Consider the following 14,224-nt stretch of genomic DNA (forward strand, 5'->3'; position numbering starts at 1 on the left):
GGTCAGTTGGCGTTTCTGTGTGGAGTTTGCATGTTCTCTCTACGTTCGCGTGGGTTTTCTCTGGGTGCTCCAGTTTCCCCTACAGTCCAAAATTTTCTGTAGTGTATGAGCGTGAGTGAGTGTTTATGAATTTTTCCAGAGATGGGTTGCAGCTGGAAGGGCTTCCGCTGCGTAAAACATATGCTGGATAAGTTTGCGATTCATTCCGCTGTCTCAATGCCTGATTAATAAAAGGACTAAGCCGAAAAGAAAATGAATGAATGAATAAATAAAATAATAACCTTCATTTAACCAGGTTATTGAATTGAGAACAAGTTCTCATTTACAATGACGACCTGGCCAAGAAGCAACATAAAAAACAGATATGAAGCAGCAGGGACACAATAACAATTTCACAAATGCAGATAATAACATAAAAAACAAGGAAAAACTAAACATAAACAATATTAACTTGTTTGAATTTTTAAAGGATGATAGTGGAATAAAAGTGTTGAGCTTTAGGGTCTGATGCAGAAGACTCCAAGCATCAGCAGCAGGAAACTGAAAAGATGAGCGACCAAATGAAGTGCAAACGTTGGGTTTACAAAAGTTAATAAAACAACTTAAGTGCAGATTTTGACATGTTTTCTGTAAATATAGTGGAGTATTGCCAAAAAGAGTTTTGTAAATGAACAGAAACCAATGAGTTTGTTGACGTGATTGAGAAGAAGGCCTATTCAATAAAGAATACCGTTGACAATGATGAGTATTAAATTGCGCACCAGTAACAAAAGGAATTGCTGCATGGTAAATAACATCCAGTTTGTGAAGGGGAGTTTTTTAAGCTGATCTGTAAATTAAATCCCCATAATCCAAAATTGGTAATACTGTTTAATATGACCAAATGCTGCTTTAAAGAGTGGATTCCAGATTCCAAGATATTTGTAGCAGTCAACATAATCAAGGAGCTAATGAGGAAATTTAAGGACGAAACTTAACATGGTAAATTTCTATTAAAAAACACACATTTTGTTTTTATTAGTATTTAAAACTAAATAAAGACTGATAAAAGCGCGTTGGATGTTTAAAAAGCTGGCTCGCAGTGAAGTGCTGTAGTCAAATAACTAGATGTATAAGCGATGGTATCATAGATGTATGTAAGAATCGCCTGCAGCAGAAGCAATATTATTAACAAAAATGTAAAATAGACAGAAAAATACAATAAGGCAATTTTACTTAAATGCTCACAGGACTTACAACAATTTTTTTTTTCTGAAAAATGTAAAAAAATTAATAAATAAAAAAATAAAGAAAAGTATAATAAAACTAGTTTCCCTTTAAATTACTAAAGGGAAAATCACATTTGAAGATATTTTTGTCTTGTTTTAAAGATTGGAAAAACAAGACTTAAAATCTTTAAACTTATCTCAAAAAAATATTTAAAAACTTTAAAAATTCCAATAATATATATTGATAATAGCAAACAATCCAAAAATATTAAGGGATTTTTAAATTTGTTTTATTGCATTGTAAAAGTATTTATTTATTTTGTATATCTGCCACATTTCATTAATTGTGTGCAGTTTTTCATGGTATATGAAGTTTAGTATCAACAGAAGCACAATAATTTGTCATTATTTAAAATATTGATTAATATGTTATATTAATAATTATTCTTTATTTCACTTTTCTTTTGAATGTTTCGTTCTAATTACAGCATCATGGAGTACGAAATATAAATTACACTACAAATTATAGATTTTGACAGTTATAAACCTGACATTACACCTACATAAGCCATATCTCATGCAGTAGCATGCCATATCTCTTTATTTTGTTAACATTTTTCATCACACAAGCACGTCAGCTTGTGGCATCAAGGTTTATTGCCATCTTGCCATTGTTCTGTCTGCCTGTTTCTTTTCTGAATGTCTTTTTCTGTAACATTGTGCCCTCGATTCAATTTCTCAGCCCTTCTTTTTGGTCTTTCAGTTGCAGGATTTATACTGTAAGTCTACGTTTCATCTCCATTACACCACAACACACAACACATAATAAAAACACAGTTTCAAGCACAAGGTCCTCATCCTCCAGTTGTTGATTTTATTGAATGCCATGGATAATAACCGAGGTACCGCTCAGTTCCTATAACAAAGTAATTATAAATTCCCCTATATAGAAAAATAAAACAAACAGGTTTCTCTCCATTTTACAGACCTCTAATAACAAGCACTTTCAATTGAACTCCCCAGCAGTCAGGCAATGTACTGTATAATCATAGCTGTTTGTTTTGATTGCATTTATAGCCTCTACCTGACAAGTGTTTTCATGAGTCACTTGACTGTACACAGAGCAGATGTGTCATTCGGGACCCTGTCTGTGTTACATCATGCTAGTTTAATAACCTTTTCCTTCTTAACATAAAAGATGGACAAGATCGTCTAGATTGACCTTTGAGAAATGTGTTGTTTTTATAAGAATTATTATTAAAGGTATTGTTCACCCAAAAATGAAACAATTCTGTCATTGTTGACTCATCCTTTACATTTCTTTAACCCTTTATGAGTTTCTTATTTTTAACACACAAAAAAGTTATTATGAAAAAGGTTGGACTCTAAAATCTGTATCTCTTCATTTCTATTAGTTTTTCCAACTATCAAGTATGGAAGTTAAGAGTAATTTGTTTTTTAACGTTCTTCAAAATATATTTTGCGTGTGTTAACTCAAAAAGTGTTAAAATCACTTAAGGGTGAGTAAATGGTGAACTACCCCTTTAAACTATTGTTAAATAGGAACATGTCAGCTGGCAAAACACGTTTTTTGTTCATTTGTGCTGTTTATTTTGAATGAACTTGGTCAAAGTTCATATCTCAGCCTCCAGCTTTCTATCTATCTGTAGGTTTGAAATATTATTGGTTGAACTTTGACGCCTGTTGTGCCTCCTTAGCCTTCAGTGTGGTTTGAGGGAGAGGAAGGTTTCTGTAAAAAAGCCCTTTGACTGCCTTCCTCTCAGCCACCATTTTGCTGCTATTTAGAGTTGTTTACTTCAAGTCCATCAGCTAGTTACGTTTCAAGATTCACAGGCACTTCACCCATGAGGTAGGGGCATTGTAGATTTTTTAAACACCCTTTTGTTTTGACTATAGGTTAGTTAGAGTCTTATTTGGTGCGTTGGTACCTGAGTTTTGTTTATATATTTTAAGCATAGTAAGTTTATGACAGTGGGTTGGCAGTAGCTTTTGCCGCGGTCGTCAAATATAAATAAACAGTTTAGCCGGTGTCCATTAGGGGGAACCAGCGAGTCATTTTGCTTACCAAATATACTTCATGTTCATCATGTAAAATTCATTTACTGTATTCAGGGTTATTTGAGTTTATTAATTAAAACTAAAACCCTAACCATTTATGTAAAATAATACGTAAATATAAACAATTAATTTAAGATGGTTTTAAGAAAATATTTGTAATTTTCATTTATTTTTAATTAAAACTAAATTAACTAAATATAGAATATAATATAGTCATGTATACAATAACTAATACAAAAGTGATATCATAGTAAACCAAAACCTTTAACTTGGTATAGAATAAATGTTAACTGTAATAAACAAGTTCCTCTCAGTTGACATTAATGTATTTCTCATTTAGTTTGAATTAAAACAGAAAACTAAACTAATTAAAACAACAAATATACATTATAAAAAACTAATAATAAAATAGTTACATAGTGGAAACTCTGGATGTATTTCAAGATTTTAAATTAGTTGTTAAGTAGATATCATTGTTGCCTCACAGCAAGAAGGTCGCTGGTTCGAGTCCTGCTCCTGGCTGGTCAGTTCGCATTTCTTTGTGGAGTTTGCATGTTCTCCCAGAGTTCACATGGGTTTCCTCCGGGTGCTCCTGTTTCCCGAAGGAAAATGAATGAATGAAAGTGATTCCAACATAAAGTTAATACAAATTTGATTTAATTCAATAAATCAGTAGTGGAGTAAGAAATGATCATATGTATAATTGAATAAAATTTTTATGAATGAATTAAATATTTAAAAAATGCTTTAAATTAATTGAGCACGGCATTACATCCTAGAAACTAGCATATAATTTTATTACATTTATTAATGTTAATTTTATGAACATATGTTATGCATTTTTTGCATTCATTAATGCATATTCATTAATATTAATTCATTCACTGAAACTGTTGTAAAATTATTCACAATTAATTTAAGCAATTTATGTTTATTTATTCATAAAAAAAATAAATTTTACTTTATTCACATCCCCCACCTAAACAAAGGCCTTCAATCACATGAACAAATGAAAGCAGTAGATTTCCAGAGCCTTACAAAAGCCTCATCAGTGTGATCTTTGTTTCTCTGATGTCTTCATCAAAACCGGTGTCCTCCAAAAGAGAAGCCGGATTCAGGGATGCTATTGTTCCCTTTGATTAAACATGATCAAAAACACCTCTGAACACGACAACACGATTATTCACACTCCCTCCATACCAACAAAAACCACTCTATTTCTACACCAAAAGCTGAGATCAATATTTGACACAGATGATTTGGTGAGCAAGCATTGATAAACCCACTATCTTGATGACTGTTTAAACGGGCCAGTCTAGTTTCTACCGCTCTGACCTCCATTTCAGCTTCTGAGGGAGTCTCTCTTTCTCTATATCCCTTTCTCAAAACATCCTCCAGCATTTTCGCATACACTGCAGTCGAGCAAACGCATCACCGGGTGAAGGACAGGGGGGTTTAGAGAGACACTGTTTTATTCCAGTCTATTATGAGACAGCAGTGATGTTTCTAAACTCCCCCTGTCACTGCAGACCAGGTGGTACAGTCCAGCCATGTGTCAGGGATATTTAAATGAGAGGGGGGTGACAGTGGGCAGCCCAGACAGCTGGCAGGAACCAGGAAGAGGAGGGAGGGGAGACTGGATGCTCCGGCTCCATCAGCTGTGTTTACTGTATGTATGTATGTATGTATGTTGGACAGATTCAATCCCAAGCAAATGAATGAATGACATGTTTTGACTGTTGAGTGAGAAAGTGTAGCTTTGTGCTCTATCTGTTCTTATGTTTTCTTCTCTCTGTGACCTGCACTAGTTTGCTCTTATTCTTTCATCTGGGACGTTCATGGCTTTCTTTTTGTCCCGTGTTTGTCTCCATCCAGCCTTCAGCTGTGTTGCTGCTGTCAGCTCATGTTTGTCCCTTGGGAGTCATGGACTTGTGTGTGCGTGTGGCTGAAAGATGATGATGATGTGTGTGTGTGTGTGTGTGTGTGTTGTATTGATTGTCCTCTGTTTTGAAGGTGTTGTGGTCATCATTGTGTAGCTCTGTTTTACAGATGATAGATTAAGTGGATGGTTAAGAGAGTTCTATTGAAGGATGTGGTTTGTTTATATGAGGTTATAGAATGTGTCTGCTCAAAGTAAAAGAGGTTATGAGGCCTCGGGTTAAATCCTACTGGGAAATTCACATTAAGATGCTGTATGTGTCAAAGACTCAAAAATGTAAAATAAAATAAAATCAATCATGTTTGTTCTATAGAGAGCCGACTCTTATCATTTTGATTAGCATTGTTTCTTTTGGGTTGTGCAGTTCAATTCACAGAATTTATGCAAAGTATACAAACTTGCTAACTTTTTTGGTCACATCCATAACGCATGTTTATTTTCCTCATTTAATATCAAAAACATGTTTACAGATTGATATTTTTCTGATCCCATTACTTTGTGGTTAGTTGTTTAAAAAAATAAACAGATGTTTCAATATAATGTTAAAATATATTTTCTCTGTGAACCTGTTTAGAATTTTTACAAATGTCACATCCACAAAGCTGTAATTGCTCAATTATACTATAAGACTACATATTTTTAGTGTGTTGTGACTAGTCTTGGATTACTTTGAGATTACATTTGACCTAACTCAACTATTTTTTGGACCTTGGATTACTTTGAGATTACATTTGATCTAACTCGACTATTTTTTGGATCTTGGGTTATTTTTAGATTACATTTGAACTAAGTGACTGTATTTTGGATCTTGGATTATTTTTAGATTACATTTTAACTAAGTTACTGTATTTTGGATCTTGGATTGCTTTTAGATTACTTTTGACCTAACTTGACTGTATTTTGGATCTTGGATTACTTTTAAATTGCATTTGACCTAACACTGTATTTTGGATCTTGGATCACTTTTAGATTACATTTGACCTAACTCGAGTACTGTATTTTTTGAAACTTGAATTACTTTTATATTACATTTGACCTAACTCGACTATTTTTTAAATCTTGGATTACTTTTAGATTACATTTGACCTTAAATTACTGTATTTTGGATCTTGGATTACTTTTAGATTACATTTGACCTAAGTTACTGTATTTTGGATCTTGGATTACTTTTAAATTACATTTGACCTAAGTTACTGTATTTTGGATCTTGGATTACTTTTAGATTACACTTGACCTAAGTTACTGTATTTTGGATCTTGGATTACTTTTAGATTACATTTGACCTAAGTTACTGTATTTTGGATCTTGGATTACTTTTAGATTACATTTGACCTAAGTTACTGTATTTTGGATCTTGGATTACTTTTAGATTACATTTGACCCAAGTTACTGTATTTTGGATTTTGGATCACTTTTAGATTACTTTTGATCTGACTCAACTATTTTTTTGGATCTTGGATTACTTTTAAATTACATTTGACCTAACACTGTATTTTAGATCTTGGATCACTTTTAGATTACATTTGACCTTAAGTTACTGTATTTTGGATCTTGGATTACTTTTAGATTACACTTGACCTAAGTTACTGTATTTTGGATCTAGGATTACTTTTAGATTACATTTGATCCAAGTTACTGTATTTTGGATCTTGGATTACTTTTAGATTACATTTGACCCAAGTTACTGTATTTTGGATTTTGGATCACTTTTAGATTACTTTGATCTGACTCAACTATTTTTTTTTTATCTTGGACTACTTTTAAATTACATTTGACCTTACACTGTATTTAAGATCTTGGATCACTTTTAGATTACATTTGACCTTAAGTTACTGTATTTTTTGGATCTTGGATTACTTTTAGATTACACTTGACCTAAGTTACTGTATTTTGGATCTTGGATTACTTTTAGATTACATTTGACCCAAGTTACTGTATTTTGGATCTTGGATTACTTTTAGATTACTTTTGACCTAACTTGATTTTTTGTTTTGATTTGTCCTCAGATTCAGAAGCATGGGTTGCAAATAAACACATTCACAGCCATTTTGTGCTGTAAATTTATAAAGAAGGATAGAAAGATAATGTACAGAGGATTGGAATATTTTGTGTATAAATACAGTGTACAGCTGTAAAGTTACTAGGTTATTGAAATATAATAATCTGTTTACTAGTACAGATTTTTTCAGAATCTGATCTGCTATTGCAAAAACAACTATATTATATTTTGGTGGCCAATCTCATTTGTATCGAAATGCTGTACAAAGTTTTTACGTTGTCCAAAACATGAAAAATTGTGCAAAACTGTACAGACTGTAGGTCATTAATCTAATGTGATGAAGTGGAAGATACAATATGTATTTGAGTAAAGCGTTTTCTTGAAGAAGATAAATGCAAAACTGGACTGAATTTTATCCATTGTTTGAATGTTTTTTTTGTTTGCTATTGATTTATCTCGTGATTGACAGGTTTTCTCAATCTTGTAGCTGTAATATTCAATTATAAATCATTGTATTACTAATAATAATACACAGATATATCCTTTATAATAAACAATGCAATATTCCATTAAAAACATGATTACATAGTGATTTTAAACATGTGCATTGGGCTCTGGGATTTCACATTAAAGTTATATGTGTTTAGTTTTATGCTGTAAATGGAGGCTGCGTCTCTACTCTTGACAGATGCAGGTTGTTGTTAGGTCGTGTGAGGTATTCAGTGAACACAGGGATGCAGCATCAGGTTCCCATGGTGACGGCAACTGGCTCTGTTTGGTAACCGTCATCCTTAGCGTGGCTCCGTTTTGATCAGGGTTCATATGAAATATGTCACCGTATCAGTTTAGACATCAGATATTAGGCATGGTTATGTAAGACTTCACTCAATGTTTTATGTGTATGGAACATCTGTGGCAGTAATTGATCTAAAATTAGTTCTTGTATACTGAAATACTTAATAATTATAAGTTATGTGAAATATTAAATGTGTATACAATCACTTAAACACCTGAGGACGAAATATGTTTTTAAATGTTGTTGAAACAATGCTGAATCAGGTTTCATTTATTTGATCAAAAGCACAGTAAAATATGCTGCTATTACAATTTAGAACATCTGATTTTTAGTTACTCCAGGATTTAGCAGGTCCAATGATTTTTGAGATCAAAAAATAAACATTATACAACATTTTTGTGTACTTTCTCAGCAAACCAGAGAGTAGTATTTTATAATGGCGGAAGTTTTGAAAAAAATTGTTACAAATCTGTATTTTTTTTTAAAAGTAATGTTCTAGCAAACATGTACTTTTTTTTCTTTAGTATATTTATATATATAAATTGTTCCTATGGTTTAATGCTGAACTTTCAGTGTCTTCAGTGTCGCATATTGCTGCAGAAATCATTCTAATATGTTGTTTTTGTAATTAATTATACAGTTAAAAATTACATAGTAATAGTAAAAGTCTCATGTGAGATATGCAGATGTATATAAATAATGTACAGTATATATGGTCAAGTTTTATATTAGGTGACAATAATTACTTCATTGATGCCTATTTGTTTTGGCAATGTCTTTAAATAATTAATTATTTAGGCCTATATAATCAAACATTTATTATTATGTACAATAATTAAGACATAAAATGAGAAAGTAAAATATAATCAACAATGAAAATGTACATGAAAATGTAAATGAAAAAGCTTATTTATTGACTATCTTAGTCCTATCACTTTAAAATAACAAACACTGTACAAATCTCTATATTTAGGCTAAAACACTTTATTTATTTATTAATTTATTTGTTTATTTATTTGTGTATGAAAGCATGTATGTTTGTATCTCTTTAATTTTAATTTCCCAAATGAATCCTCATTGCACTTAACAACTTTACAGTGATATTAAAGCTTGTTAACAAGTTTTTAATGATTAATGAAGGAATTTTAATGCTTTGTTTTATTTTTAATCTTCATTTACAAGTAGCAGAGTATTTACAGCTACTGTGTATTTCTGTCCATTCGGCATATAGCAGCAAACTGATTTTACACCTAAAAACATGTTCTTAATCCCTTAGTGCTGTGACGGCACCACACGTCATGTTAATGGTCCTTTTGAAGTGTCACCCACTGTACATATATGTTAGTGTATGGTTATTACATTTAAACTATTTGCATTTTATTAACATTTGTAATTACACTGTTTACATCACCCCTAACCAGGGCTTTACATTAACAACTCGCCAGATGCGGGTAGATTTCAGCTCTGGCGGGTTAGACAGACTCCTCCACTAGCCACTTTGGCTGGTTGGAAATCATTTTAAAATTGTAGTTTTCTTAAAAGCAGGGTTCGACAATAAGCATGGCCCAATATTCGTTCAAATGTGATCTTAGAATTGAGAAGCAGCACGACTGACAAAAACAACTGTGTTCGCGCGCGAGCAAAAGAATGGTGAATCAATACAGAATGAGAGCATGATCACTCACTAACAGCTGATGTGATGCGCACAACTGTTAAAAAGCGCGCACGCTCCCGTTAACTTGCGCCAAGCAACCATGCCTAGAGGAAGCATAGTGCAACTAGTGCGATTGGTTTTCTTTGAAATAGACTGGACAAAAAGCGATGATCGTGCACACACAGTCCTGCTGCTTTCAAGAGCTCAAGGTTGGAAAAAAAATACACATATTCTTTTGTAAGCAGCAGCAGTCACTGCTTTCATTATGGTTTATTCATATTTTTTTACTGTAACATTGCTTTAATGGGAGATTACTCCCCGTTTATGTGTAGTTCACTGGTGATCTTGGACTTTTAGCCAGGACAGAGTACTGTGCATATTTTAGATATATGACAATAATTCTTTTTTTTAATGTAATGTTTTTTTTTTTCAAGTTTTGTTTTTTTCAAGTTTTGTTATTAGTATCAATAATCAGTAGCTCGTTTTGATCTTATAAAGCAAAATAATCTATCTGTGCAAAATAAATAGTATTTACAACATTATTACCAATATTTCACAACATAGGAACGGGTAATAATTTAGTTTTGCTCGTATATGTTTTGGTTTTGACACCTAAAGTGCTTTTAGCCATTGACTCTCACATTCACTGTAAAAATGCTGGGGTTCTACACAAGCAGTTTGTTGTGGGACAACATGAAGGAATTTAGTTTTGGTATTAGTTTTTTACAAATTTACATGGATTGAACATGAAACAATTAAGTTGTCGCAAAAAAATGAAGAATTGTGTTGTTTCAGATCATTTTAATGAAGTAGTTTGAACTAAAACATCAAATGTCATTTTTTCTGTAATATTCTACTAAACTAAAAGACATCTACTGTACATGTTGTTTGAGATGAGGGTGAATAAATTACCTGCATATGTAGATTTTTGGAGTAAACTATGACTGACCACCTGGGTAAAGTTGTGCAAATGATAATAAAGCATTTTATTCAAGATGATTTGAATTAGCAAGTGATTTCTAAAAGTAATTTAAGCCAGCTTTTTGATCAATGGTCTGGTCTTTGACCTGATCTCATGTGTCACGGGGCTGTTGGTCATTCTTATCTTTCAGCTTCATATCTCACTACACTGATCATTCGCTTCTCCCATTCATAAATACATGACATTTATAAAGCCTCTTTCTAGACTGTTTGTTTACCATCACAATCAATATCTCCATTAGCTGGGTTTTTGCAGTTGTGCAATACTGCGGTTGAAGCCTCAGTCGTACTCAGATGAGGTCAGATGCTCAGTTCGCTTTTCAGTGCTTTTCTGCTGATCCTGTGTATGAAGGGGATGCTGGTTATGTAACAAGCACTGAACTCCCAAAATAACAGCCATGAGAAGATTATACACAAGCCAGTGGATGTATCAGTCTCCCCTTCTGGCTTTATGATGCACTGTGCACATTTAATTTACAGTCTAGTTTGTTTTGAATTGATGTGGTATTTAGTACTACAGTGTAGAATTTAAAAACCTTGCAGCCATAATAATAAAATACAAATGTAAACATAAATATTAGATTTTAAAAAGTACTTTTTTACAAGAAAGAAATTACAGTTTAAACTTATAAATCCAGCTTTACACTGCTACTAATATGTGTACTATTAAGATATATTGACAGCCACTATAGTACAAGTTGTTTGCTCAGTCTGAAGTAAAATACTAGTGTGTACAGTAGATTAAAGGTGCCTGGAGTCATTGAATGTAACTGTATTGAGAAACACAGTTTGAACTCACAGCTGTCGCCTCACAGCAAGTAGGTTGCAGGTTCAAGCCTCGGCTGGGTCAGTTGGCATTACTGTGTGGAGTTTCCATGTTCACCCCGTATTCACATGGGTTTCCTCCGGGTGCTTCGGTTTCCCCCACAAGTCCAAAGACATGCGCTGTAAGTGAATTGGGTAAGCTAAATTGTCTGTAGTGTGTATGTGTGTGAATGTGAGAGTGTACTGTATAGGTGTTTCCCAGAGATGGGTTGCAGCTGGAAGGGCATCCACTGCGTAAAACATATGCTGGATAAGTTGGCGGTTCATTGCACTGTGGCAACCCCAGATTAATGAAGGGATTAAGGCGAAAAGAAAATAAATGACTGAATGTGCGTTTAAAGTTTTTGTTTTTAATTACTTCTGAATTAATTATTATCTCAAAATTTATTAGTATGTTTTAACAGTATTTTACTGTAAAATTATATATATATTTTTTTGTTTTGGCTTGTTATTTTCCAGCTTTTTCAGTAAAGAAACTTTAACTAACTAACATATTTTAACAGCATTTATACTGTATTTTACATTTAAAATTTGAATATTTATTGCAGTGTATACTGTATATTAATAAAATATATATTTTTTTAAAATGTATTTGAACATAGAAATTTGATATTTATATTAGGGATGCACTGATACAATGTTTTTTAGAACCAATCCGATACCAAAATTTCAGTGTATCGGCCGATATAGATACTGATATCTGATTCGAGTGCAGTTATTATACATTTATTACAATTTCTATACCTATGAGAAATAGAAACCCAATTAATATCTCTTCTGTTGGACACAGTGCACTACATATAGACTACTTTATTATAAAGAAGAACGATGTCTATAAATATAATGTTAAACCTTCCATTATTTTTCAAAAACAAAAACTTTTATTATTAAACTTGTTTTCTTTAAAAACAATGTTTGTATGTGTATTTAGGGACATACAATATGTTCACTTGAAATGATGTTTATTTATTTAACACTTTTACAATGTAGATTGTGTCAAAGCAGCTTAACATAAACATTCTAGTAAATTGAAAGTGTTTGTATTGAAAATATTATCTTAAAGACATTCACTGTACCTATGTGTAATTGTCGCTGCCTTTAGAATTATACATCTAGCCTCAATTATAAAGAAATTAAGTTTATAGTTTTTTTATTTATCAGTTAAATAAACATATGCATAAAACATCTATTTTCTATTTTCTGTTATTTGTAATTTCAGTTTTAAAAAGTCTGCTTTTTAAAGGTCTGCTCCTATGTTCTAGTCAATTCTATTCAAACCTCGTTATTATTAAAATGCATAGCACTTTCAATGTCTTTAAAGAACTGCATAAAAAGGATGTGACTTGCTCCAAGTGACTTGCTTCACTTCCACTATGGGAAAACTAGGCATTGATAAATATAATTTATTTTTCTTTAAGTCATTTGTTAAAAAAAATTATAATACACTACAAGTAGTTCTATTATTTGTCAACTCTTTTATTGTGATATTACAGTGTGATACTTGACTCTTTCTCTTTTTAAAAACAATGTGCTGAAAACACATCAAAGTCTGTTTTACACATGTCATGTACTGTAGTATCTGTTTGAGCATTGTGAGCTAAAGCACAACATGATGGAAAACTCTGTCAACATTGTTTTTGTCAGCTTTGTTAGTGGTTTAACAATAATTTAAACAACAATTAGTAATAGAATCAAATGTTCCCTATTGCATTTAAGCATTTTGCAATACATTACTCTACATTAATAACGGCTTCTGTTTACATTATAGCAGATATGCTTAAACTTTTGTTGTATATAACTCCAGTTTAAGGACAATAAATGGAAAATGCTTAAAATGTACTCACAATTCTGGAATGAGTCATGTATACTACTGTTTACAACATGTGTACTCCAGTTTTATATTAAACGCTTTTTTGTTTTAAGTCTCTTATGGTCATTATGAAAGCATCATTACTCTTTTCTACGTTTTTACATGATCTTTCAAAAATCATTATAATGAATCTGATAATGTATAATATATATTTTGACTTTATTTCTGATTAAATAAATTCAGCATTAGTTAACAAATTAGGCTCAATGCTCATCAAAAATCCAAACAGAATCTCTTGCCATAGTCATGTTGTCAAAAAAGTCTTTTACATTAGTTTGCAGTAAAGTGAGAAACACGTAGGCATGATTATGTGGAGGTAGAAGTGTGATTATTATAAGTGTGTTATCGATGCTTGTGTGCTAATGAACTGTCATTGTTATAATGAATCCACCATCTGGACCTGTGAAAAAGCCAGACAGATTTTAGCAGCGAGTTCAATATCGTTAATTACCTTCAATAAACTCAGCGATAAGTCTGTTGCACATTAACTTTGCCAGAGCAGTAAAACAGTAAAGCATCATGTAAACTGTTGTTGAACCAGGGTCAGTTTAACATGATTCCAGCATAAGATGATTGGGCATATCCTGTGATGCTTAACTTTAAATTATTCAGTTCTGCTGCTCTCGTTTGTGTTTGAGCACTGTTGATAATTATAGTAATTAGTGATTGAGTCCAAGCAGATGGACGGATGAGAATGTGTGCATTACATCAAATGGCAATGATATAACCAAGTCTTTGTCCTTGAGATTAATGGTAAAGCTCTAGAAGGGGAAAAACAACAGATGCGACTCAAGTTTGTGTGTTGAGAAAGTGTTGTGTTCTCAACAGCTGCTGAGTTTAATGGCAAAATAATATATTAATGCTCCAACTGAA

The 14,224-nt window shown here is 32.3% G+C and overlaps 1 protein-coding gene across 10 annotated transcripts in view; it reads left to right on the forward strand.

The window, feature by feature from the left end:
* ampd2b (adenosine monophosphate deaminase 2b) overlaps positions 1-14,224 on the forward strand; it is a 46,476-nt gene that overhangs the window by 2,304 nt on the left and 29,948 nt on the right. For 3 of the 10 annotated variants that reach the window (XR_012384363.1, XR_012384364.1, XM_005167114.6), the window contains exon 1: positions 4,880-4,956. The exons of 3 other annotated variants lie outside the window; for them this stretch is intronic. Coding sequence is in view for 1 of the 7 variants with exons in the window: in XM_009304010.5 (XP_009302285.3) it covers positions 4,838-4,964 (127 nt within the window). In the remaining 6 variants the exon portion in view is untranslated. Of the gene's footprint in view, positions 1-4,822; positions 4,965-14,224 lie in introns of those variants that run through there. 4 more of the 10 variants (XM_005167115.6, XM_073910416.1, XM_009304010.5 and 1 more) reach the window with 3 other exon arrangements.

The sequence above is a fragment of the Danio rerio genome, chromosome 8, assembly GCF_049306965.1.
Source record: "Danio rerio strain Tuebingen ecotype United States chromosome 8, GRCz12tu, whole genome shotgun sequence".
Lineage (NCBI taxonomy): Eukaryota > Metazoa > Chordata > Actinopteri > Cypriniformes > Danionidae > Danio > Danio rerio.